This window comes from Leptidea sinapis, chromosome 3 (assembly GCF_905404315.1).
Source record: "Leptidea sinapis chromosome 3, ilLepSina1.1, whole genome shotgun sequence".
In the NCBI taxonomy this organism is placed as follows: Eukaryota; Metazoa; Arthropoda; class Insecta; order Lepidoptera; family Pieridae; genus Leptidea; species Leptidea sinapis.
Window position 1 is genome coordinate 11,048,170 of NC_066267.1, and position 26,797 is coordinate 11,074,966.

General features: G+C 35.3%; 7 protein-coding genes across 10 annotated transcripts in view; 4 read left to right on the plus strand and 3 right to left on the minus strand.

Annotated features, from left to right (window-relative positions):
* Positions 1-26,797, plus strand: part of LOC126979166 (CCR4-NOT transcription complex subunit 3) — a 101,999-nt gene that overhangs the window by 25,704 nt on the left and 49,498 nt on the right. For 2 of the 4 annotated variants that reach the window (XM_050828413.1, XM_050828425.1), the window contains exon 15: positions 36-4,110. In XM_050828413.1, the coding sequence (XP_050684370.1) occupies positions 36-134 (99 nt within the window). In that variant the 3' untranslated portion in view covers positions 135-4,110. Of the gene's footprint in view, positions 1-35; positions 4,111-26,797 lie in introns of those variants that run through there. The other 2 variants (XR_007732757.1, XR_007732758.1) reach the window with 2 other exon arrangements.
* Positions 5,736-12,243, minus strand: LOC126979192 (probable ATP-dependent RNA helicase DDX47). Its single transcript, XM_050828439.1, has 8 exons — positions 12,055-12,243; positions 11,600-11,858; positions 10,764-10,930; positions 9,282-9,518; positions 8,520-8,743; positions 7,854-7,986; positions 6,690-6,818; positions 5,736-5,896 (listed from the first exon to the last, which is right to left on the minus strand). Exons 1-8 carry the CDS (start codon positions 12,145-12,147, stop codon positions 5,756-5,758), a joined length of 1,383 nt encoding a protein of 460 aa, XP_050684396.1. The 5' UTR covers positions 12,148-12,243; the 3' UTR covers positions 5,736-5,755.
* On the plus strand, positions 15,224-17,431 carry LOC126979224 (uncharacterized). The gene is made up of 2 exons (XM_050828500.1): positions 15,224-15,641; positions 16,483-17,431. The coding sequence occupies exons 1-2, from the start codon at positions 15,352-15,354 to the stop codon at positions 17,363-17,365; spliced, it is 1,173 nt and encodes a 390-aa protein (XP_050684457.1). The 5' UTR covers positions 15,224-15,351; the 3' UTR covers positions 17,366-17,431.
* On the minus strand, positions 15,654-17,876 carry LOC126979253 (uncharacterized). Its single transcript, XM_050828534.1, has 2 exons — positions 17,607-17,876; positions 15,654-16,350 (listed from the first exon to the last, which is right to left on the minus strand). Exons 1-2 carry the CDS (start codon positions 17,776-17,778, stop codon positions 15,656-15,658), a joined length of 867 nt encoding a protein of 288 aa, XP_050684491.1. The 5' UTR covers positions 17,779-17,876; the 3' UTR covers positions 15,654-15,655.
* Positions 17,874-20,260, plus strand: LOC126979268 (uncharacterized). The gene is made up of 2 exons (XM_050828553.1): positions 17,874-18,285; positions 19,542-20,260. Exons 1-2 carry the CDS (start codon positions 18,114-18,116, stop codon positions 20,234-20,236), a joined length of 867 nt encoding a protein of 288 aa, XP_050684510.1. The 5' UTR covers positions 17,874-18,113; the 3' UTR covers positions 20,237-20,260.
* Positions 18,461-20,670, minus strand: LOC126979234 (uncharacterized). The gene is made up of 2 exons (XM_050828511.1): positions 20,251-20,670; positions 18,461-19,409 (listed from the first exon to the last, which is right to left on the minus strand). Exons 1-2 carry the CDS (start codon positions 20,538-20,540, stop codon positions 18,527-18,529), a joined length of 1,173 nt encoding a protein of 390 aa, XP_050684468.1. The 5' UTR covers positions 20,541-20,670; the 3' UTR covers positions 18,461-18,526.
* LOC126979306 (PHD finger-like domain-containing protein 5A) lies at positions 23,908-26,061 on the plus strand. The gene is made up of 3 exons (XM_050828558.1): positions 23,908-24,128; positions 24,224-24,414; positions 25,835-26,061. The coding sequence occupies exons 1-3, from the start codon at positions 24,077-24,079 to the stop codon at positions 25,922-25,924; spliced, it is 333 nt and encodes a 110-aa protein (XP_050684515.1). The 5' UTR covers positions 23,908-24,076; the 3' UTR covers positions 25,925-26,061.

The window sequence follows — 26,797 nt, forward strand, 5'->3', positions numbered from 1 at the left end:
AAATTTTTGGTTTTAAATGTTTTTTTTTCCAACAGGGCACATATATATACTTTGATTATGAGAAATGGGGCCAGAGGAAAAAAGAGGGCTTCACATTTGAGTACAAGTACTTAGAAGACCGCGACTTGAACTGAACACTTATGTGAGTGAATGGACCTTGAATCCCTATAAGCCAGTGACCAGTGACCGTTGTTTGGTTTGTGAACTAAGTGATAAAGTGATTATGTAACAACGGCAGCAGAGCAGGCCTTCATCTACTCTTGTCTCCGAGTGTCACAACAAACAACCAATATTGCCTTGTACCAAATCTCCTCGTGTCATTCCATTGTGAGTATTATAAATGTTCGCTTATTCCTGTGATCTAAAGAGGCGTTATAATTTATTCGAATTTTTATGTATTTAGAAAATGTAATGCGCGATTTTATTTATTCCGTTTGTACACGGCTACATAATATCCCGCCCCGTTGTATCTTTTGTAAAATAGTTTTCTCTCATTCTTCTGGCAGTTTGTATTATTGTACAGTAGGGACATTACAATTTTTTTAAAGTGAGCGATTGAACGCGTTTTGAGACTCAATAAGTATAATAAGACTTGTGATATCGGTTTAGGGCCCTGAGCGCACTTGGAAATCATGATTTTTGTTCTCAACTTTATTGGACCTGTGCTATCCATATTGGAAACAGCATTCTTTATGATTATTTATCATGCATTAGAGAATCTCATTTTGAAGTTTAAATTATAACCACCAAATGTATAATCAATCTCATAGGTACAGAATTAAAGAATAATACATAGATACAGATTAAGTTTGAGTAAAATTAAAAAGTTCTACGGAACAAAGTGCATTGTGTCCGATAAATTTTATGCTAGTCATAGAGATTTCAATGTGGCACTATGTTATCTTTACTATTGAATCAGATTTGAAACAGTAAATCTTAGATCTTTTTAATGTTATATTCTTGCCAAAGCTCTGCACAATACTATTACTGTAATTAACCTTAAACTAGGTAATAATATTTAGTCTAAATCAAAATGTATGAAATAGTATTGCATTTATTATTTTAAATTAGTTAAACACCAATTTAATATTAGTAACCATGGCTACCCTTGAATGATGAGAAAGATGTGCAGGATACAATATTTTATTATTATTTCCAACTTTGAGGAAATTCACAACAGGCAGCTAAATCTAAAGCTTCACTTACATATTGTGTAAAAGTGGGTTCATTGTTCCTTTAAAAAAACTTTTCTTATATTTTTACCACAAATATACCATCATACTTAAATTTTATAACTAACTAGTGGACCCGACAGACGTTGTTCTGTATATAATAAATAAGATAATGTTTTTTATTATTTTGTCAATAATATTTCATATCATCATGAATTATTTCGTTAAATATGCACCCTGTTGTTGTAATGAAATTGTTTCACAGCAGAACTGTCAAACCGTGCGTCAATAAATTCTCTCATAGAAAATATGTCCATACAAAACAAATATCGGACCTTTATCGATTTTTATTTAATTCCGAACACTTTCATATTTATTAACCTTTTAAACCTTCCCTGGACTTCCACAAATAATTCATGACCAAAATTATCCAAATCGGTCCAGCCGTTCTTGAGTTTTAGCGAGACTAACGAACAGCAATTCATTTTTATATATATAACTAATATTTTAAAAACCACACTCCCTTGAAAAACGTAGAAGAAAGGACAGACGGCAGTTTGTTCTTTCGTTTATTGTATGAGAACTGTAGTATGACTTTGTATGACCACCATTTATCCAGATGGTTAGAAAGTCTGTTTGAGCATTGCCCAGTAATAATAATGTAATAGGTTGAGAGTTTTGGAATGCACCCCTTGATAGATGTTGTGGAAGAGTACTTATCTCCTTGCTATACCAAAGGAACCATCTTTAGGTGGTAGAAACATTCACTGCTATTTTCAGATAGTTCTGATATACTTATTTGATGAGAGAAGAGCATTTTTTATCCATCGCAGTTTCATGTCATGGAACAAGATTCATTTGGTCTCATTCTGAGACCTTGGTACTTATCAAAATAATGAGCCCTTCACTACCAGTGTATATGTCCAGTACATCTCCAGTACCACAATTATGATACCATTTCCCTTTATTAGTGTCTTATACTTCAAGGCTCTTACTGTATTGAAGGATATTGCTGCCCCATCAGAATTAATTATTACAAAACATCTTCAATTTGATAAAAAGCTTGGGGCTTTATAACACAAACTGTGGTTTCAGTTATATAGTCAAAGTTGCAGAATACCTAACAAATTGTTTCCTACTAACTTCAAGTTAAAATCAAAAAGAAATCATGTTAAACAAAAATACCCTATTGTCAAATAAGGAATGAATGTCAAATTATATTGCCATTATATTTGTGGTACAAAATTTGTTTAGTTTGTTGGTGTAAATATTGTCACAAATAAATGTACCATACCTGGTTGGATGAGTCAGTAACTGTACCCTATAACAGATGTGCCAGTTCAGAACTTGGTACAGTTAGGAGCCTGATTGAGGAAAATACCATCCATTTTAATTGAAATGTGATCCAACTAAATATGATTTTGTAATTGATAAATCTTTTTAAAACAAACTAAAACTTGACAAAAGCTGAGGTGTTCCAATTACACTGGACAATGTTTAAATTCTTAGGTGATAATCACCAAAACAAAAATAATAAATTTTCAAAGATTAAAAAAATTCATAGAATAAATTAGACCCACACAACTCTCAAAATCAACAATGTGCTTGCTTGCCTGCTGGTTGCAGTAAGTGATGTTTTGTCCACACTTATAATTGAAATGGTCACCACAATTCAGCCAACATCACATTTCATTAGACCACCAAGCTTAGAGTATGTTATTTGATCAGATATATTTTAAATTTCATATTTGCAATTATATTCTTTTTGTCACCTCTCATAACATTCTGCTGGGGCAGAACGATAATAGAGATATTATATTATGTACTTATGTATATATAACAAATTGAATTCAATAGTAATTTAACATTTTGATGAATGTTATCTAAGAGCGCTTCGGGCATTTGTTTATAAAGTTTATATAGAGACTGGTTTAGTATGAAGTTCTTGATATGTTCATTTAATTTACCACAAAGTATATAACCCACATTAACATGAAGTTGAGATGCAATGTGGCTGTGTTGAAGCGATCAGAATAAGCGATTGTGTACTTAATGCATAAAATTGTTATTTAACCTTTTGCATATTGCTGAAGTTGTAAGATGTGTGTTGTTTATAATTGACGTTAAATTGGTTTGGCCTGAATGTGCTTGTGCAAAGTGCCTCAATGTAATCAAGATCATTTAAGATAGATAAAGCAGCCTTGTTGTATTTGTAATGTTCAATTAATATACCTCTGTATCTGTAAAAGGCGTAAGACAAGTGTCTTCCGTTTTTAATATTAGCTAATTTACATAAAGTATGTGTATACAATTGAGCGTATCTGTTGTGGTATTTTTAAATGGACATTATAGCTAAGATTTGAATATGTTTTCATGTACTTTTTCACCTTTCTGTATGGAAGAGAATAATTAAAAATAGGCATGTCTTGTGCATTTAAATTGTGAAGTTTTTACATCACTGCCACTGTATTGGTAATAATTATAAAAAAGTATTAATTTTTAAATTTAACTTAAGTACTTATCCTTTTAAGGTGAAAATGTATGTCAAATTTTATCAAATAAGCAAAATAGAGCTGCCAGATTTTTTTTGCATCGGTAATCAACAAAGTTGGTTACCATTGCTCACAGTATGTATGGCCATTGTATGGCGAACAGATTAAATTAAGTGTTAAAATGGCAATAGTTCAGCTCAAAAATGGTGATTGGTCAGCGATGGAAGGTGGCCTGGCTTGTTAGGGGTGGGGTCACTGTGATGGTGGTACTGTAGTTAAGCGTATGTAAGTGAAACAGGCGTTGTCGTACGCCGATGAAAGTCGTTAGATTTCATTTTGTAAAAAGTCTATCGTGAGAATTGAAATGTGGTAAATAATTTAATAAAATTGCTGTACAGTTCTATTTGTATAGAAATATTAAATAATGATTAAATAAATTAAAACAATGTTGTGATTTTCTCATTGATGTGTGGTGTAGTGCACAGCGCGCTTGGCAGTGGCGATTCTTATTGGAGTCACGGTTTTTTATTTATTTTTGTTTTGAAAAGATGTTTGTTTACATTCTTCAATAAACTTTAAGAAAACATTGTAAATATTTACAATTGGAGTTTATTTTTTATGGCTAATGTGGTACATGAAGTCCTTACTATTTTTGACTGTCCATCATAAATATAGAAGTGGAGGCTAAAAGTTTATATGATTGCATGGAGGAATCCTTGGAAATGTTATCAATCAGATCTCTGGTGATTTCAAAATTTTCTTTATTGTCCATTACTTCTTAATTTTTTTTCCAAATTATAGAAATATATAATTTTTTTCTATATATTAAAACAGATTTATACCAGCCCTTATTTGACCTTGCAGGGAAACTCCCAGCATATCCCTCTGAGCGGCCATGAGCTTTCTCATCATGCAGTTAGTGACTATACTATATCAAAAGTTATTAATTGACATATCCTTAAATTTTCTTATCAAATTCATGGTGATCAAAGAAAGCTATATACCACCACATTTCGACGTCTGGTATTCCACAACCGCGCGTTTTTCACGATATTTCTTGCCTCGTACAGCCACTTTGTGGAACCAATTACCGGCTGCTGTATTCTCGAACAGATACGACCAAGGGACATTAAAAAAAGAGCATACTCATACCTTAAAAGTCGGCAACGCATCTGGTTTAATATCAACAAACGTACTACAAAGCTGTGGAAAGAGCTTCCTTGCGCGGTGTTTCCGGGACGATACGACATGGGTACCTACAAAAAAAGCGCGTACACCTTCCTTAAAAGCCGGCAGCGCTCTTGTGATTCCTCTGGTGTTGCAAGAGATCGTGGGCGGCGGTGATCACTTAACACCAGGTGACCCGTACGCTCGTTTGTCCTCCTATTCCATAAAAAAATCAACCAATGGTGTTGCGGATTCCATGGGTGGTGGCCTCATGACTCCCCATAACGAGAGCCTCTTGCCCCTTTGCCCTCTATTATTTAAAAAAAATATATTTCTTGAAATGTGCCTATTAGTATTCAAGGAGTCTAAACTTTAAATGAAAATAAGGGGCAAGACGAGCAGGACGTTCAGCTGATGGTAATTGATACGCCCTTCTCATTACCAAAAGCCATTCCACATTTCAGCCGCCCAAAAATTCTGAGCGGCACTACAACTGAGCTCGTCACCTTGAGATATAAGATTTCAAGTCTCATTAGCCTATTAATTTCACTATCTACGGCGGCATTCAGATCGAAACACAATAATGTTTAAACATTACTGCTTCACGGCAGAAATAGCCGCCGTTGTGGCACCCATAATCTAGCCGCCATCCGGTGCAAAGGACCCTCTCACTAATGACTTTTGTACACAATATGTATTTAGAAAAAAAACTTGGATCCTATTATAAAAGCATATACATCGCCCAACAAAATACATACTCAAATCGGCCGAGTAGTAGGCATAATTAGTTTATATTTGCTCATGATAAAGTAAGTTCCCATAAATACCATTTGTACGCATTTAGGTAAAAAGGTGTTGTTCTTTGTATATGAATTCCGAAACCGTTCAATAAATAAAACAAAAATATCTGGGTATATTTATATTTCACCGTTTCCTCTTGCCTCCGTGTTTTGATTTACCCTTGATCCTTCGTCTCACACCAGCCGCTTCTTCCGTATCATCATCGGAATCCGCGCCGCGTTTCTTGCCTCTTACACCTTTCTTATCTTCTAACTCTTTCATTTCCTAAAAATAAAATAAATGTTATCATACAAATTCGTTATGGATAAATTCTAGGTTATTACAAATTAATTTGGAAATGGATGGTGATCATCGACGCCTATTATTATTATATTTGGCTTGATGACGTATCCTTTCGATTTCGAAAGTAAATGTAAAGTATCATAGTAAATCACATAAATAGTTGTCATAATCATAGTAAATAGTTGTCGGAGGAGAAGTTATTGAGAAAATTTTCGCTTCCCGCTCAACATCAGTAATTATTTGAATAGAGAATCGTACAATTGTTGTGTATTAATTAATACCTACTGTAAATAAAAGACCAACGGCACAACATACAAAAAGCAGTACCACTACGATGTAAACATGAGGTGTGTCCGACAAACACTTAATACTTACTTTTGAAGTTATACTTCTTTAAGCGTGTTATAAAAATATAATGGGAGTGAAATATTAGGATGCGCGCGCATCACTAACACAAAAGTAACGGTGAAGTTGGTTCCTAAAATGTTCTGACGTTTGCGACTTTCGTTATTTTTTTTTGGTTTCTTTGTCCATTATTAGGATAGGCAAAGGGTTCAAGCCCATACAGCCGTATTCGTTATTTAATAATTAATAAATTGTCAAAGCCATCGTTGCAAGATTTTTGCAATATTGTTCTTTCTACAAACGTAGCATACCACGAAGAATAAATAATTTTAAGGATGTTTGCTTCGTTAGGCCAAAGAAGTATAACTTCTTGCGTACATACATAAGTACACACACTTTTTTATACGTAAATTTATTAAAAATAACTCACAATTTTGGTGAGCCGCTGCGCCTCGGCGACGCGCTCCTGCAGCAGCATCACCTCACTCTCCTCTGTGTTGTACAGCGGCAACTGTTTGCCGATCAGCTGTTCTATACGCTGGTACAGCTCAACGTCGTACTGTCAAAGTAAAAAAAAATCAACTTCATGAACATCTAGTAAATTATTTCGCCTGTCTCTGTATATTATGAAACTTTGTGGTAACGGCGGCTGTCTCATACTAAATCATACGAAATCTCTGTTAAAAAATCTTAGCGAACATAGGAACTAAAATAGCACATTTATTTCAATGACGAGGAAAATGCGTAGGTACTACTCGGTTTTCGGCATTGTTACGGTGTGCATCACTAGGATATTACTATTAATGAATAAACAACGATTTCTTTTTTCAGTATTATAGATTGATTTAATAAAATGTTGTGTTGGACTGCAGATTATTAATTATTATAAAGATGAAAAATAAATTAAAGAATCTGGGTTAAGTAAAAAGGTATTTATTTTTCTGGCAGTACTAGCAAAATCAACTAGTGAACTATTAACAACAAAAGTCAAACTGTAGCAATGAATACTTCAAAAACAAAGCAGTGATATCATGAATATATAACACATGAACTTAAACTATCACATGTTATATGATATTTCCATTACAATCTAATAGACCATAATTATTTTACATAACTGTCTGATGGCAATTCCAATGAGCCCAAACAAGCCTATCCCGTGCCACTAAATAAATTAAAAAAAAAATTAAAAAAAAAAACAAACAAGCCTATGACACATGGTTCTAATGGTCTTAAATATTGACAACTTGTTGCCACACTTGAAAAACTTATCAAGTTCCGGTAGCTTTGTTCTTCGCCGTCAGTTCCACTTCACCAAAAATATTTTCCATACATGTTTGATTTGTTAGTAAAATAAATCAAAAACGCTTTATGTATGTAAACATAAATTCACTCATCAAGAATTGATTTTTTTATAATGGGATCAATTTGGAAGAATGACGATGCAGAAAAAAAATCAAAACCCATAAACGATGGAGGAGTCTGGTAACAAAAATAAACACTCTTCATTTTTTGAAGTCGGTTACAAACCAATTCGTACTTCAAGCATTTATATTTAACATTTATGTAAAAATATAAAAGAATTGATAGCTACCTGTGAGACGAATGTGATAGACTTGCCGGAGCGACCCGCGCGCGCCGTGCGTCCAACTCGGTGGATGTAGTCCTTGCTGTGCAGCGGAATGTCCAGGTTTATGACCACGTCCACGTGTGGGATGTCCAGACCTCTGCCAACACAAATCCATCCCATATAGACCTTGTTTTTTAATGGAATAGGAGGTAAAACGAACGGACCACAAAATTCGTCGAAATATCGAAGAAGGAAGCTCATTCCACAGCTGGGTGGTTCCACATAAGAAAGGTCGTCAGAGAGGTTATTTTTTGAGTTAGCAAGTGGTAAAAATTAACTGTCTTTTACACAAAAACTACTTTTGCACTATTTAAAAACAATTTCTATGATTTTTTAAAAAGCTCAAAAGTAATTGGAAAATTCATATATTTGAAAAAGCGACGCCATTGGTCAGAGCGACGTAAAAGTATGCCGGCAAAAAATGTTTGCAACTCTTGTTTGCTGTGACATAGTACATGCACACCTTCGATCAAGCGCGTCAGAACTGCCGGCGGTCACATATTAAAAATACTTTTGAGTTACTTTCTAAGCGATAAATATTTTGCTATAATTTTGAGAGATGTAAAGTACCGAATAAATAGGTTTTTTGCCTATTGTCCATCGAAGTGGAAAAAATGAGCATTCAATAACCTGGAGGCAACATCAGTACATATGAGCACGGATCGCGCCTTGCTCTTGAACTTGTTGAGCGCCGCCAGTCGCTTGTGCTGTGACATTTGTCCGTGCAGCGGGACCGCGGACACGCCCAGCGCGCGGAGAAGAAGCGCCGTACGGAGCGCGCCTGCGCACGTCGACACGAACACGATGAACGAGTTGCCAGACATCTCGTTCAGAATGTGCACCAAGTAGACGTCCTGGTTAACGAACAACTGAACTGTACGTACATTTCCGACTTTACTCATCAACATTATCACCATAATGGAAAGGAATAGACGCCCCTATGGTATACATCTCATTCGTTTTTTTGTCATCACTGAACTTTAACATAGTAACTATATTATTTAATTAATTTGATCCCGATATTTCGAATCGATCCTCCACGACCATCTTTCATGCAATTAGATCGAAATATCCCGTCAAAATAATTAATGTCTCATTCGGTATGATAAGCCCATGCGAAAAAGTTATTTCAAAATGGATTTTCTTACTACCCACATGACAACTTACAAATAGTTGACATTAATTCTACCTATTTTTTTTACCATTTGACAATAATAAGTACTTATTACATTTAATAAGCAATAAGAATTGTGACAAACATATAACAAATAAAAATCAGGAGACTTGACTAAAATTATGATGGAAAATCTAGTATGGACCAAAACCTAAGTAGATTATTTAAAAAAAAGTGAACAATAGAGTACTTAAGAATCTATAGAAACAATTTCTCACCTTATATTTAACAGGTATAAAGATGTAGAACTGCTGTAGTTTATCTACAGTCTGATATTTAGTGGACACCTCGACCTTCACAGGCTCCTGCAGAGAAGCCCTCTGTAGTTTCTGGACTTTCTTGGTCATTGTGGCAGAGAAGAGGTATGTACGACGTTCCCGGGGTATAACTCGAAGTATTTTGTCAACTTCCACTTCAAAATCCATATTTAAAATACGATCAGCTTCATCCATTACCTAGAATACAATCAGATGTACTTAAATTAATGAATTTTTCCCTACTTCCCTACTCTAATGGGTTCATAATTCTTGTGTGTACTGGGTTGTGTTACTTGAATAAAACCAACTATAACCAGATTCAGCAAACATCTAAAGAATAAAAACAAAGATAAATATGTAAAAATAAAAGTCTGTGTTATATATTTCCTTAAATGTGTCTAGCCGGACTTGCCCAACCCCATGTAAATAATAAGTGTTGCACTGAATGTGGACCCAGAACGGCCGAATCTCGAATTCAGCCGAATGTTTGGTTTAAATATGATTTCCAGTTAAATTTCGAGCACTTTTGCGTTACTTGTTTGATTCAAACAAGGTGCAACATGTGCGTTCTTAATTTTTTTAGCGACTCTCAAAATACGTATTGAATTGGGCGACAAAAGCAGACACCAATGAAGAAGATTCTATTACTTGCCTGAAGAAGACATAAGTTTACATATTAAAGTTGACAAAATATTCTGGGATTGCTGCAAAGACAGGCCAAAAAAGGTAATGAAAATGATAAAAGTTCTAGTGCCCATGAGCTCTAGTTTTATTGTGATGAGCCTGGTTTTAAAGAGAACTAAAGATCTGTTTAAAAGGTGGGAGAAAAACTGTGCTAGATATTCAATTATGGCCAAAGTGGCAAAAATGTTTCTATGTTGCCCAGCAAGTAAGGTTTACAATGAGAGGCTCTTCTCAGAAGCCGGAAATATTTATGATAAAGAGCTGAGACACTAACTTTCCTCCACCACAACTTGACACTGGTTAGAAATATTAAGAGAAAATTTATAAAATTATTATGTTATGATCATAAAATAAGTAAACTGTTTAGAAACAACATGTTTTATAAATTCGGCAGGAGACGAAGTTTGGTAGAACTTTGTAATACTGAATTTGAAACAAATTTTGTTGCATCTCTAGTAATAATGGTAGAATTTTCTTGTTTAATCACACAGAATAGTGACAACATTATATGAGTGAATGGTGATGAACATCAAAATAACTTTATAATACTAAATGCATATTTTTGTTTACCTGGAAATACAACAATAAAGCAATTTACAAAAATTGTCTGACGGTCTGGTCCAGCTAATCTAAGAAACCACTGGGCCGAGCCTGACAAGACTAACTTTGCAATTAGTACATGAGTCTGTAGCTTATGATACTTATATGTGAGAATATGAATTAGTATGGGAGTAGATAAGCACAGACAAATAATCTTACCAAAAACTTCAGTGCTTTCAGATTAAATCCTTTTGTGTTCTCCAAATGATCCAGCAATCTTCCTGGGGTTGCTATGATGATGTGTGGTTTCTTGGACAATGTAAGTGCTTGGGCTACCATGTCCATTCCTCCAACGATTACTGCACATTTTACTCCTATACTTGCACCTGAGAATATTATATAATACTAGTGTCTAATTACATTAATTATTTTAACAGTTATTATTATTACCCATAAAATATAAGAAAAGATTAGGAATATCTGAATTTTACAACTTTAAAATTTACTCATGCCAATCCCCCAGCCTTCACAAAATTTTCCCTGTCTTTCTGGGAACTTTTGACATCATTATAGAACATACCTATCTCTTTGTGCAATGTGTACCCCTGAGTTCACTTTTACCCATGCTAAACTTATAAGTTTAGGTGGTCAATCAACTTTCATTTATATCATCAAAATAATATTATGGATTTTTACTTGTTTTATTTTTATATATAATATTGGTGGTTGAGATAAGATTGGTGCTTGGCATTAGAAAATTTTAAATTTTTATACCAGCGAAATTTTAACCTTTCTAACTAAAGTTCAAAACTTTGTTTTTAAAAACAACATTATGAATTAACTGAAATGGATTTGTTATTTTGTTGGGATTGGTAAATAAAATGCTGCGAGTGCTTTGAGTATTCAATCTAATAAATTTTCAGATGTAAGTTATGTTAGTTAGTTACTAAATTTAACATGTTTATAACACTGAATATTCCTGAAAGTATAAATTAAGCTGTTTTCATAGTAAATAATCACACTTAAAAAAAACAAGTCTACATCATTCAACTTACCTAGGGCTTCAAACTGTTCTGAGATTTGAAATGCTAGTTCTCTAGTTGGTGTCAATATTAAGGCGAAATATCTTTGAGGACTTTCTAACAAAGCTTGAAGTATTGGTAAAGCAAACGCTCCCGTTTTTCCGGAACCAGTTTCAGCTAAACCTATTATGTCTTTGCCTTGCAAAGCCAGCGGAATTGCTTCCTTTTGAATTTTTGAAGGTTTCTTCCATTTTAGCTCTTCGCAGGCTTCACATAATACATCGACTACACCCTAACATGAAAAATATAAAAGCTTTAAACATCATAGCTCCGAATATTTAACTTTAACTTATTACATGATAATATAAAGACAGAACACAGAATAAAGTTATACAAGATTATAAGCAATATTATTGGGTAATAAGGTTGTATTGTTAACATGTAAATGGAAGCTATAAACCACCTCATAGGTTATACTGTATACTTACTAAATCTTTAAATGTGATATTATCCTCTTCTTCGGTTACTTCTTTTACCTCTTCAACATGTTCATTGTCACTTTCATCACTATTTGCAGTCATTTTGAAAGATTAATTGTAGTAAATATTATAATTTTAAAAATTTAAATCACATGCTTTCGTGTTTACATGGAGTTTATCAACAAAGAGTAGTGAGAACTTTTGGTTCAACAAACCTGAAAGTTGCAACTACCAAGTGTCAAATTCATCAAATAAGTGACATTTACTCACAACTTAGTGAGTTATACATCTTTGTGCCGTTTGGTGTCGAGACACTTGGCCCGTGGGGCCCAGAGGCGCAGAGAGTGTTCAAAATACTATCTTCGCGCCTCAATAAGGCTACTAGAAACCCAAGCGCTGGCAGCTATTTCGGTCAACGGATCAGCCTTGCTTTTCAACACGGTAATGCTGCCAGTATTCTTGGTACGCTTCCACGTAATGATAGTTTTAATTTTATGTAGTCATAGTATTGTAAATATAGTTATAAGATTTGTTAAGCAGATTGTATAATATACTCACAACTTGTGTCTAAATATGTGAATGATAATGACTGAAGAAGCTTGAAAGTTAAGGCTACGGATTTTTGTTTAATAAAATGTACTCTATGATTACGAATGTCAAAAATTATTGTATTTGTCAATGATTCCTTAATTATTCATAGTCATCATAACTCAGGGTAGTGTTAAAATTCTCTTTGGTGATACCGGTCAATTTTAGTCGGCGTCTGGATTTTTTTTTATTCTCTAAATGTAAATACACATTGTTTATTTATAGAAAAGTTTTAATTTATTGACTAAACCTCAATCAAGATTTCTTTCCAAAAAGAAATCCCTTGGATGGCGTCAATTCTGTGAATCCTTATCCCCCCTTTCCCTCATTTGGAAAAATATAAAAACGTATCGAAGAGGTTTTGACATGTCGGACATTTCAAACAATGACCCAAACTCTTTTATTAATGACTTTGTAGCTGTACCTACAACCAATAATATCAATTAATACAAATGTTTAATATCTAAACGTGTAACGTAATACCTTCGTAGCATTATAGATCGTAGAAATAGTAATCGTGCATAATAACTGTAATAAGCGTATGCCGAAAGATTCGTTCTAAAAAGAACATTTTATTTTACATAACGTAATATTAGCTCTGATAAGAACCATTTCATAATGCTGTACATCAACTCATAGAATCATACAGATCACCAGTAGTCATCTCATTGAAGTACAAGCATCTTACGTTCTCTCGACGACCGCAGATATACTCACGTGATCAGTCATATGCTCCGCGTTACACAACCGCACAGCAAGGCCGAGCGTTCTCTACTGACGCGTCGGGACTCGGGGGTCGATCGCTATTCATGCAATTTTAATCAATGAGCGACAGAGTAGGTGCTGAATGCTCATTGACATCGTATGATCGAGGTTCGACGCGAGTTTAAACAAACCGCGTTCGCTGGCCGGCTTACTGCGATAGCATTAGTTTTAGAGCGAGATAGAACACATAATATTATTCTCATTTCTTATTGAATGAAACGTTTTACTATTGGTTAAAATGTAAGCTTTAGTACTGGTGTGTATTTTCTGAACTTGTAAATATTTTTTAAGTAACAATTGTAATTGGGTAACTAGTTTTAAGGATTTTGTATATACACTGGCCTTCAAAAGTAAGTATCACACTTTTAAAATTGGGAAAACGTTTTAAGTTCACAAGATATACTTTCGAAATAAAAAGGACTCCAAAGTGAATTTAATTTTGCACATAAAAACTTTATAGTCGGTAACCTTCTTTTAAGAATTGGCTGAAAAAAATACTTCAAAAACAAAATCATTCCTTTTTTCAAAGTGGACGTTTCCGAATTACAATTTTACCATTCACATTTTTCTTTCTGTTTTAAATTTTTTCAAGATTGATGGGTCTTGTTTTAAAAAAATTATGCTAAAAAGCGCATCACATTTATTTATCATGCCTCTTTCAGTTGAAGAATGTGCTAGGATCATGGCTTTTCTGGAACTAGGCATCAGTATGCATCGCACTGCAAGAATGGTGGGTGTGACGGTACGAACGGTCCAGAAGGTAAAGCGAAGGTACGAAGAGACTGGACACCATGTGAGGAGACCTTGTAATGGCAGACCCAGGTGTACCAGTGCCCGAAAAGATCGTTATATTATTTCCATTGTGTTAAGAAATCGCCACCAAAATTCAGTTGAAGTCCAGCAATAGCTACTTCAGACCCGGAGGACATTAGTGACAGTACAGTGAGAAGAAGACTTGCTGAAGCAAATTTGAAACCCTGAAGACCAGCGAGTGGCCCAAAACTCGAGAGACAGCATCGAGTAGCGAGACTGCGATACGCCCGTGAACACATGCATTGGCATGAAGAAGAATGGTCAAGAATTTTGTTTGCAGATGAGTCTCGATTCTCCCTTTACACTTCTGGTGGAAGGCCAAGTATTTACAGGCGACCTGGTGAGCGATACCTTCAAGCCTGCATCTCAGAAAGAGTCCAATACGGTGGAGGCAGTGTACATGTATGGGCTGGCATATCTTCAGAAGGTCGCACAGAGCTAGTAGCCATAAAAAATGGCACCCTCACTGGGCAAAGATATGCTCTAGAGATTCTCAATGAATATGCAGGGCCGTATTTAGCAAACATGGGTGATGGATCGATGCTGATGCATGATAATGCCCGGCCACACACGGCTCATATCGTACAAGAGTATATTCAGGAGGTCGGTATCAGCGTGATGGCTGGGCCATCAAGAAGTCCTGATCTCAACCCTATTGAACACGCCTGGGATGAGCTTTTTGAGGCTAGTCAGAAATCGCAGACCACCTACTACCCTCAGGGCACTAATGCAGGCCCTTGTAGAAGAATGGGAGAATATTCCCCAACATCGGCTCCGAAACCTAGTGTTCAGTATGCCAAACCGGCTCGAAGCTGTAATCAGAGCTCGAGGAGGCAATACCAGTTATTAAAAATTAAATAACATGTAATACATTTTAGTTGAATTTTTTTACACTAAACTAAAAATGTCTATTTTCATTGTTTTATCTTTTTTAAGTTTAAAATGTTACTAATGTATAATTTTAGTTTCTAAGAATCAAAGCCTATAAAATTTGCAACAAAACGTTTTTAATCTTAAGAGCTAGTTCAGACATGGCGGATTCCGCGCGGATGCAAATCGCGCGGTTCTAAACGCAAGTGTTCAGACAGGCGCGGATGTACATGCGGAGTGCCGTTATTCGCATAGGGTGACAGTCCAATCATGGAAGTCGAAGAAGCAATATGTGTGTACTTGTTGCTCCGTAAAAAAGAAAGAAAGAAGAAACGGCAGTATTGGGTGCATCCAATATTACGCGATCGGTTTACTCATGGTCAGTTTCAGACTTTATATCCAAAATTAAGAAGTTTTGAACCAAAATTCTTCAATTATTTGAGAATGTCGATAAATTCATTTGATGAATTATTAGAAATGATGAGTAAACAAATTGAATCTAATGATACCCATATGAGGTCAAGCGTGTCCCCAGAAGAAAAACTCGTGATCACATTAAGGTAAGGTATTTATTTTATACGTCAGAATATATATTTTGTACTATAGAAGACTGTGAATCGTCAGTGCTATTGCATGATAAAGGCGATGGAGACTCTCCTGGTACTATTGTAGAATATCCAGTGAAATATCCTTGTGGGTTTGAATATTGTTGGTTTTGCCAAAATACTGCATTATGCGTGTTTTGCTGGCTCGTGATATGAATAGGCGATGGTAATTTCTGCCCTTTCTGTATTACCTGGAGCAATTCAATTTTAGTAGCCAATCGTTTATTTTCTGGAACTTTCTTTAACTCTTTATACAATGACATGCAAAAAAGTTTATCATCATCATCTTGCTTTGACATACTTTCTTGTATTTGTCTTTGTATTTTATCTCTTGATTCAATACTATTTTCTAATATGTTAGCCAATCGCTCTTCTGAAGTAATTTTAGTTTTCTTCCTTTTATTGGGTACCGGTTGTATTTCACGTGCATTTACAAAATTATCTAGCTTTTGGTCAATGTTCCGAATTTCTTCATTTTTGGCTTCATCTATGTTTGTGATAGTTTCTTTGTTTTCTATCGTCTTCTGAAGAAAAGAAAGCCGGTCGAAATACATGTATTTTGAACCTTTACATGCACCAGAACCAGAAGGAATTGATTTGCCTTTCTTGAATTCCTTATTATAAGCATCACGGATGTTCTTCCATTTTTTTTGTAATGATACACCTGGAACAGAAATCACTATCTTTAACAAATATAAATACAGTAGCGGTTAGGTAATTCAAGACACTCATTATGCTTTAACTAGCGGACCCGGCAGACTTTCAAAACGATACAGATTAATATTTTATTTTTCAGATATCTGGGTACTGGTTGTTCCTTTGGAGAACTACATTACAACTTTCGTCTTGGCAAATCTACAATCACAGGAATTGTCCGTGAAGTATGTGAAACTCTGTGGGAAAAAGTCACAAAAAACGTCATGCCTGAACCCAGCGAAGATATATGGAAGAAAATAGCTAAAGATTTTGAAAAATATGCAAATTTTCCCAATTGCATAGGCGCCATAGATGGCAAGCATATAAGGATTACAAAACCCAAAGATTCGGGTTCTTTGTATTATAATTACAAAACTTTTTTTTCCATAGTACTGTTGGCACTTTGTGATAGTAACTATTGTTTTACTTTCATAGATATCGGATCTTACGGAAAAAGTAGTGATTCTGCAATTTTTAAAAATTCAGCATTTTATAAAAGGTTAATAGAAAAGTCATTACACATACCAAAACCTAAACCAATATCTGAAACAGATCCTAAACCATTGCCATACGTCATAGTTGGCGATGAAGCGTTTGGTTTATCCGAAAATGTAATGCGACCCTATGCAGGTAAAGGGCTATCATATGAAAAAAAAATATTTAATTACAGGTTATCAAGAGCTCGACGTTTTATTGAATGCACTTTCGGAATTCTGGCAAACAAGTGGCGCATTTTTCATAGGCCTATAAACGTGAATATAGACTTTGCCGAAGACATAATAAAGGCCTGTTGCGTGCTACACAATTTTGTTAGAACTAGAGATGGTATACAGTATGAAGATACTTTACATACTGCGCCAATGAGTAATCTTATTACATTACATGCAGGAAGGGGTACACCATCATCATTAAACATTAGAGACAAATATGCTAATTACTTTGTGAATGAGGGTCGTGTAGAATGGCAAGACACGAAAATATGAAATTAAAATTGTTACAGTTCGCGCCAAATAACTAAACTCAAGATGGCGCGTCGCGTTGGTGGGTTGTACATACGAGTATTACAGTTAATAGCTATACGTTACTGTGGTAACGTGATAGTTTTCCCGCGCTCGTTACGTACCGCCAAACAACGTTATACACATTTCAGTTATTTGGGGTGGACTGTCTATTACAAAACATGTAAACTACCCTGGTAAAATGTATAATTAAATGTCTACTGACCAAAAAGAACCTTCTTTTCCAAAGAATCCTCATTTTCTCCAAAAATCTCCACCAGCTCCTGCCAAGCTCCGTTTTTAATCGTTTTGTTAGAATATTCTGCACATTGGATGTTCCACAAAGCAGGTCTTTTTTCCACCTCATCGATGAATAGCTCGGTGTCGAAGCGATCCATTGTCACCGTCCGATACGCGCGGCTTCCGCGGAGCAACTGAACGCCCTCTAGGTACGTCAAGTAAATAAAACCGAGCGGCGACCGCGCGAATTCATTTTTAGAGCTAGTTCAGACATGGCGGATTCCGCGCGGATGCAAATCGCGCGGTTGAACCGCGCGGATCCTAATTACATTAGCGCCTTACAAATCGTTCATACCTGTCCGCACGGATTGACAATCCGCGCGGCTCAACCGCTAAAAATGAATTCGCGCGGTCGCCGCTCGGTTTTATTTACTTGACGTACCTAGAGGGCGTTCAGTTGCTCCGCGGAAGCCGCGCGTATCGGACGGTGACAATGGATCGCTTCGACACCGAGCTATTCATCGATGAGGTGGAAAAAAGACCTGCTTTGTGGAACATCCAATGTGCAGAATATTCTAACAAAACGATTAAAAACGGAGCTTGGCAGGAGCTGGTGGAGATTTTTGGAGAAAATGAGGATTCTTTGGAAAAGAAGGTTCTTTTTGGTCAGTAGACATTTAATTATACATTTTACCAGGGTAGTTTACATGTTTTGTAATAGACAGTCCACCCCAAATAACTGAAATGTGTATAACGTTGTTTGGCGGTACGTAACGAGCGCGGGAAAACTATCACGTTACCACAGTAACGTATAGCTATTAACTGTAATACTCGTATGTACAACCCACCAACGCGACGCGCCATCTTGAGTTTAGTTATTTGGCGCGAACTGTAACAATTTTAATTTCATATTTTCGTGTCTTGCCATTCTACACGACCCTCATTCACAAAGTAATTAGCATATTTGTCTCTAATGTTTAATGATGATGGTGTACCCCTTCCTGCATGTAATGTAATAAGATTACTCATTGGCGCAGTATGTAAAGTATCTTCATACTGTATACCATCTCTAGTTCTAACAAAATTGTGTAGCACGCAACAGGCCTTTATTATGTCTTCGGCAAAGTCTATATTCACGTTTATAGGCCTATGAAAAATGCGCCACTTGTTTGCCAGAATTCCGAAAGTGCATTCAATAAAACGTCGAGCTCTTGATAACCTGTAATTAAATATTTTTTTTTCATATGATAGCCCTTTACCTGCATAGGGTCGCATTACATTTTCGGATAAACCAAACGCTTCATCGCCAACTATGACGTATGGCAATGGTTTAGGATCTGTTTCAGATATTGGTTTAGGTTTTGGTATGTGTAATGACTTTTCTATTAACCTTTTATAAAATGCTGAATTTTTAAAAATTGCAGAATCACTACTTTTTCCGTAAGATCCGATATCTATGAAAGTAAAACAATAGTTACTATCACAAAGTGCCAACAGTACTATGGAAAAAAAAGTTTTGTAATTATAATACAAAGAACCCGAATCTTTGGGTTTTGTAATCCTTATATGCTTGCCATCTATGGCGCCTATGCAATTGGGAAAATTTGCATATTTTTCAAAATCTTTAGCTATTTTCTTCCATATATCTTCGCTGGGTTCAGGCATGACGTTTTTTGTGACTTTTTCCCACAGAGTTTCACATACTTCACGGACAATTCCTGTGATTGTAGATTTGCCAAGACGAAAGTTGTAATGTAGTTCTCCAAAGGAACAACCAGTACCCAGATATCTGAAAAATAAAATATTAATCTGTATCGTTTTGAAAGTCTGCCGGGTCCGCTAGTTAAAGCATAATGAGTGTCTTGAATTACCTAACCGCTACTGTATTTATATTTGTTAAAGATAGTGATTTCTGTTCCAGGTGTATCATTACAAAAAAAATGGAAGAACATCCGTGATGCTTATAATAAGGAATTCAAGAAAGGCAAATCAATTCCTTCTGGTTCTGGTGCATGTAAAGGTTCAAAATACATGTATTTCGACCGGCTTTCTTTTCTTCAGAAGACGATAGAAAACAAAGAAACTATCACAAACATAGATGAAGCCAAAAATGAAGAAATTCGGAACATTGACCAAAAGCTAGATAATTTTGTAAATGCACGTGAAATACAACCGGTACCCAATAAAAGGAAGAAAACTAAAATTACTTCAGAAGAGCGATTGGCTAACATATTAGAAAATAGTATTGAATCAAGAGATAAAATACAAAGACAAATACAAGAAAGTATGTCAAAGCAAGATGATGATGATAAACTTTTTTGCATGTCATTGTATAAAGAGTTAAAGAAAGTTCCAGAAAATAAACGATTGGCTACTAAAATTGAATTGCTCCAGGTAATACAGAAAGGGCAGAAATTACCATCGCCTATTCATATCACGAGCCAGCAAAACACGCATAATGCAGTATTTTGGCAAAACCAACAATATTCAAACCCACAAGGATATTTCACTGGATATTCTACAATAGTACCAGGAGAGTCTCCATCGCCTTTATCATGCAATAGCACTGACGATTCACAGTCTTCTATAGTACAAAATATATATTCTGACGTATAAAATAAATATCTTACCTTAATGTGATCACGAGTTTTTCTTCTGGGGACACGCTTGACCTCATATGGGTATCATTAGATTCAATTTGTTTACTCATCATTTCTAATAATTCATCAAATGAATTTATCGACATTCTCAAATAATTGAAGAATTTTGGTTCAAAACTTCTTAATTTTGGATATAAAGTCTGAAACTGACCATGAGTAAACCGATCGCGTAATATTGGATGCACCCAATACTGCCGTTTCTTCTTTCTTTCTTTTTTACGGAGCAACAAGTACACACATATTGCTTCTTCGACTTCCATGATTGGACTGTCACCCTATGCGAATAACGGCACTCCGCATGTACATCCGCGCCTGTCTGAACACTTGCGTTTAGAACCGCGCGATTTGCATCCGCGCGGAATCCGCCATGTCTGAACTAGCTCTTAGCGGTTGAGCCGCGCGGATTGTCAATCCGTGCGGACAGGTATGAACGATTTGTAAGGCGCTAATGTAATTAGGATCCGCGCGGTTCAACCGCGCGATTTGCATCCGCGCGGAATCCGCCATGTCTGAACTAGCTCTAAATCTCTACCTTCTATAGTTAAGAAAAAAAATTAATTTGAAAAGTGTGATACTTACTTTTGCAGGCCAGTGTATATCATGTAACTTTCAAATAAATCATATCTTCCACATATTCCTCGTCAAGCAGTTGTTTTATTTAATCGCCAAACGCTCAGTCTCTAAAACTTCTTTTGCCATCTAGCTCCTCCCTACGTCCCTGAATCTGATTGTCTTTTTACCCCCGATCCGATTTCCCATTCCGATCCCTTTCCGACTCAGACAAAATGAACGATCCTTTTTCCTTCTCCGAACTCACATCTGTTCTTGATAACCTTCGTGATTCCTCTCCTGGCGCGGATGGTACACCTTACTCTTTCATTTGTAAATCTACCACTAGCAAAAACGTCCTTCTTAATATTCTCTATTCGTTCTTCTCCTCCTCTGTAATCCCGTATTCTTGGAAAACTCAAATTATCCATCCTTAAACCTGGCAAGGACCCATTGTTTGCTTCCTCCTATCGTCCCATTGCTTTGTCGTCAGTTCTGGCCAAAATTATAGAAAATTTGGTAAAAACAGATTAGAATGGATAATAGAAAATAAAAATCTCCTTTCTAATAGCCAATATGGCTCTAGGAAAGGTAAGGGTACGCTGGACAGCTTAAGCATCCTTACTTCTGAAATTCGTTTAGCATTTTCTAGAAGCGAGCATGTTGTTGGGGTCTTTCTAGATATCTCAGCGGCATATGACAACGTTCACCTTCCTCTACTCCAATTCCAATTAGCCTTATGCCCAGTCTTTGAAGTAGAATGTCAGTCTCTCATTTTCCAACCTAAAATTTACTTTGACTTTGGAATTACTAAACACTGCCCTGAAGCCAATAGAAAATTTAATTCCATTATATCTTCTGATTGGTCTGATTGGGTGACGTTGTACACGGACGCATCCAAATTATCCAACAATAGCTGGGTTGGGTCTGCAGTTTGGATCCCTAAGTTCCATATAATTTTAAATTACAAAAGTCCACCGCAGAATTCCATCTTTACTGGCGAATCAATTGCCCTGTCAGAGGCGGTGTCATATGTTGAATCACATAAGATGATCAAGGCTTTAATCCTGTCTGACTCATTAAGCTGCTTGTTGGACCTAACAAAAATCGTTTCAAATCTTCAAACAACTTCACAATGACAGTCAAGCTGACAAAAGTCACACAGAGCAAACGTTTGTACGTCGCGTCGTCGCTAAACGAAATTACCGATCGTAAAGTTATCAGAGGTGCCAAACATTTTCTTTCTTTTGAAATGAAGTGCAAAATCTGTAAGGCTAGTGTCGGTGAAGGTGTTCGATGTCAATGTAAATCAGAAGATTCATCGTCGCCACCTGGCGACTCTCTACCTAGAGACGAGAAGTTAGACGCTATTTTGAACGAGTTAAGCAAGGTAAAACAAAAACTCACTGTTCTACCAAAACTAGTCGAGGAAATTAAATCCATTAAATCCGACTTTGCGGGATTGAAAAAAGCATGTGAATTTAACAATGCTTAATTGGAGGACTTAGAAAGCAGATTACAAGAGTCCGAAAAAACTTCAAAACAGGTGCAAATTCTACAAGATACCCTAAATGCTACACTACTGGAAATCGGCAAAGCAAAGCAAGAGCTTGCCAATAGAGATCAGTGGGCACGACTCAATAATGTTGAGGTAAAGGGCGTGCCGGTAAACAAAAGCGAGAACCTTTACACTATTGTTGAGAGCCTGTGTAGTACTGTAAATTGCAGTGTTCCGAAAAAAATATTGTGATTAACTTCTTAAACCGATATATAAAGGAAGATTTTATAGCTGCGGCAAGATTGAAAAAAATTATAGTTGCAGGTGATCTAGGCTATCACGGTGAGTACATCCAGAAGCGAATATTTATCAACGATCACTTAACAGCTGATAGCAAAACACTGCTCAATAAAGTTAAACAATTTGCCAAAGATAAAGGATATCAATATGTGTGGGTGAAGTTCTGCAAGATCCATATACGCAAAAACGACGAGTCACCTGTCAAAGTTATCATCATCATACTTGAAGTATGTTAACCGCATCGAAAATATTCAAAGGAAATTCCTCAAACATCTTTGTTATCGTGTGAAAGTCACATACCGCTCTGATGACTACCTCAATCTTTGCAGTAAACATCACCTCCTGCCTTTAAAGAATCGTCGCGAAATAGCCGATATTACTCTCCTTTTAAAAATAGCCCAAGGGCTAATTGACTTTCCAGACCTTCTTGCTAAGCTTCAGTTCAATACCCCTGTTAGATTACTGCGACAGCATGATTTACTAAGACTTCATCACACTAACCTAAACTATAAAAGAAATACTTTTACTTGGCGAGCAAGTAATAGCTTCAACAATTTGTCAAGTAGTGATAATAATTTAGATCTCTTCTGTTCAAGCGTAGACTCTGTAAGACGTGCCTTAGCCAATAAATTCTTTACTTATAACCCTACATCTTCTTAAGTTGTTACATTAACTTTAACTTTAATGATAATGTAAATTGTAATTTTCGAATTGTATATGCTCACGTTGTCAGTTAAATTTTTCTACTCTAGCACTAATTGTGGAAACCTATAATTGGCTCTCTGTAATTATCTTAAGTATCGTTTAAGTTTTTAAAGCTGTTGGTTTTCCAAATAAAAAAAAAAACAATTAATTTAAGAACGAAGGCATCCCTGTACAGATGTCACATAATGGGAATAGAAGTTGCATTAGCTTGCCATTCCCCTTTCATAAAGATTCTTTACAAATTTATCCTCCATACTTTCTACGCTTCTATTAGATACATATACACAAACTTACATTCACACATTTCTCCCTTTTACTTAGATTAGATACTAACAAGGTAGTTAATATTATGGGTGTTTATTTCTAACCGTACTAACTCTTGTTGCCTATTCTTCAGTTCACAAAAAAAACCACAGCTATTTCAACCGATCATTTCCTTTTAAATCAGCTCTTTATATACTTCAATCAGCTAAATTAAAATAAAAAATCTCTCCACTTTGACGTTGGCCGAATCGTCGACATTTAGTCCACGGAGCCAGTTAATATAAATAAAAAAAAATCTCTTTGGTGATACCGGTCAATTTTTAGTCGGCGGTCGGCGTCTAGATGTTTTTTTATTCTCTAAATGTAAATACACATTGTTGGTATATACATATAGAAAAAGTTTAATTTATTGACTAAACGTAATAATTAGAAAACCTCACATAGTTCCACGGCTAGAACTAGGCGCTTAACGCTGCTACAATGGCGAAACATCATCCTGATCTTATATTTTGTAGAAAACAACCTGGTGTAGGTTAGTTAAATTTTATTTATTATTATCTGTAGTTATTTTCTTACATATGTATGGTTATTTTGAACTTATAGTTAGTAATATATGATTTGTTTCAGCTATTGGACGGTTGTGTGAGAAATGTGATGGTAAATGTGTAATTTGTGATTCGTACGTGCGGCCCTGTACATTAGTCCGAATATGTGACGAGTGCAATTATGGCTCGTATCAAGGCAGGTGTGTAATATGTGGTGGACCTGGGGTGTCAGACGCGTATTATTGCAAGGAATGCACTATCCAAGAGAAGGATGTAAGTTTATTAATATAAATATGAAATATATCAAATTATTGAAACAAACTTATCACAATTACAACCAACAAATTAAACAGAGAGAGAAGATTGGAACAGGCATCCAGCTGCTTGATCACCAATATTAAGGCTACAATGATAGTTGAGAGATTGCTTTCAATTTGTTATAGTTGAACATCCAAAATATGGTACAAAGACCCACTGGATGTGTTTTCTGGTCATAATGAGTTTTACTAATTTCTGTCTTGAATTTAAGCTTAAGCGGAGTGATCACTGACTCTCTGGATTGACTTTTCATGAATTCTTTGCGAATTTGCAATTATAAGAGTTATTAGATAATTATTCATGAAAGGGTTTTGATATTTGTTTCTCAGATATGTGTATAAATACAATATATAAAAATAAGCTTAAATTTATAAATATCAGGTTTTATAATTTTTAACTTAATTGCTTATTATCACACAAGATTTTCAACTATAGCATTTTTTTTATCAGATTTCATAGATATTTTGTGTTATTGACATTTAAGTTGCCACAATTTGTCTCTTGCTGGTACTTTTAATTGACAACCTCCTGCCATTCCTGTTCATTAAGGTGGGTCTTTAAATATGCCTATGTTACACATATATCAATCTGGTAACTTCTCTGATAAGTCCTTTTACAACCAAAATGGAAAATTTACTGTAGTATTTTCTATGAGAGTGAAACCGCGAGACATTGCAGTGTCTATATGAACAGCCTAAACAAATTGCTTGGCCCATTATCAAATTCTCAAAAAGCAGACTCCTACCTCATGAGTGAAATGAGTGTGGTTTAAAAAGTGTATGTTATTGTTTCAATTCAAAAATATATTTTGAATATAATAGTAATAATAATAATAATAAATCTTTATTTGTTGCAAAAAAAAAAAATACAATTTTGCTTAAATTACCCTCGACCCCCAAACTTGGACAGCCCGTGACAGTGTCAGTCTCTTCCCAGTTGTGCAATGTAAAATGTCAAATAACAAACATCAACGTATTTTAAGGTCTAACAATGGAAGTTATGCAACAAATTATGAACACAGAAAGTATGTATTGTGTGTGTGTGTATGTGTGTGTGTGTGTGTGTGTGTGTGTGTGTGAGTGAGTATGTGTTTAGCTTTTTATTTTTCAAATGCTATACCTGGTTTAAGTAGTGGTTATCGAATAAGATTTTCAGTAGCTTTGTTATTTAGGTTTCTTAACATGTTCTTGAGTTTATGTCTAAGTTCATTTATATTACAATGCATAATTTTAAGTTTTGTATTAATATTTTAAAGAACATACTACTAATGTTATTTGTGTGGATTAAGTTTGGATATACAATATATTTTGGTTATCAAAATATATTTGAATGAAATGTAACTTCTAACTATGATAAATACCAATTTTTGTTACAGAGAGATGGATGTCCAAAGATTGTGAACCTGGGCAGTTCGAAAACAGACTTGTTCTATGAACGAAAGAAATATGGGTTTAGAAGACACTAACAATAATTTTTACTTTCTCAAAGTTTTAAAATGAGAAAGTTATTCACACAAGGTCTTGTATGCTTAAGTTAATATAAGTTTTGTTTTATGTAAATAACAATGTCTTAGATTTTTCTAATACACAATAGAAAATACAATTTCTTTTATTTCAATAATTTCTTATTTCCCATGAAGCTGAGGCCTTCTAAATGCTGCTTACAATTTTGGGTTTTTAGGACTCCCCATAGAAATTTAAAAAAGTAGGTAATAGATATGTTATAGTTGCTCATACCTTATGGAATGACTATTGCCTATGTTTGCAAACATGCAAACATCACAATGCTACATACACTTGTAGAGCTCTAGATATTGAGTGACTTGTGCAGCAATGGTGTGCAAAATTAAGAATTATAGAATGGAATATGGTTGCTACATATTATTTTATTAAAAAAAAACAGTAGTTTCGTACAAAATTATGATATAAATTTAATATTTTGATTGGTGTAATTGCAGATTGTGGAAGTTTCCACATTTAGATACTGAAATAAACCCGTTACCACATCCACCATTAACCTCCTGTTTGCTGCTGTTGCCATATGGCAATTAGACCACCGTTTAGTATGATGTTAAAAAGTTAGCACATAAGACATTTAATCATAAATATATTAAATAAATACTTACTCGCTGGTGGCTTATAACTCACTTATATGGTGACATGATTCTAAGGTGACATTTTACTGTGGCTATGTCACTTCTAGTACCTATGTCAACACCGTTTGAAAGTGAAGCGCGCCTTGATACCCGTTTTCCCGCGTCGACAAACGTCGCGATGGCCTTACTTCGTCCAGTGCTCTCCTCAAGCCTCCCTCTGAGGGTGAAGGTCTTGGTGTACAA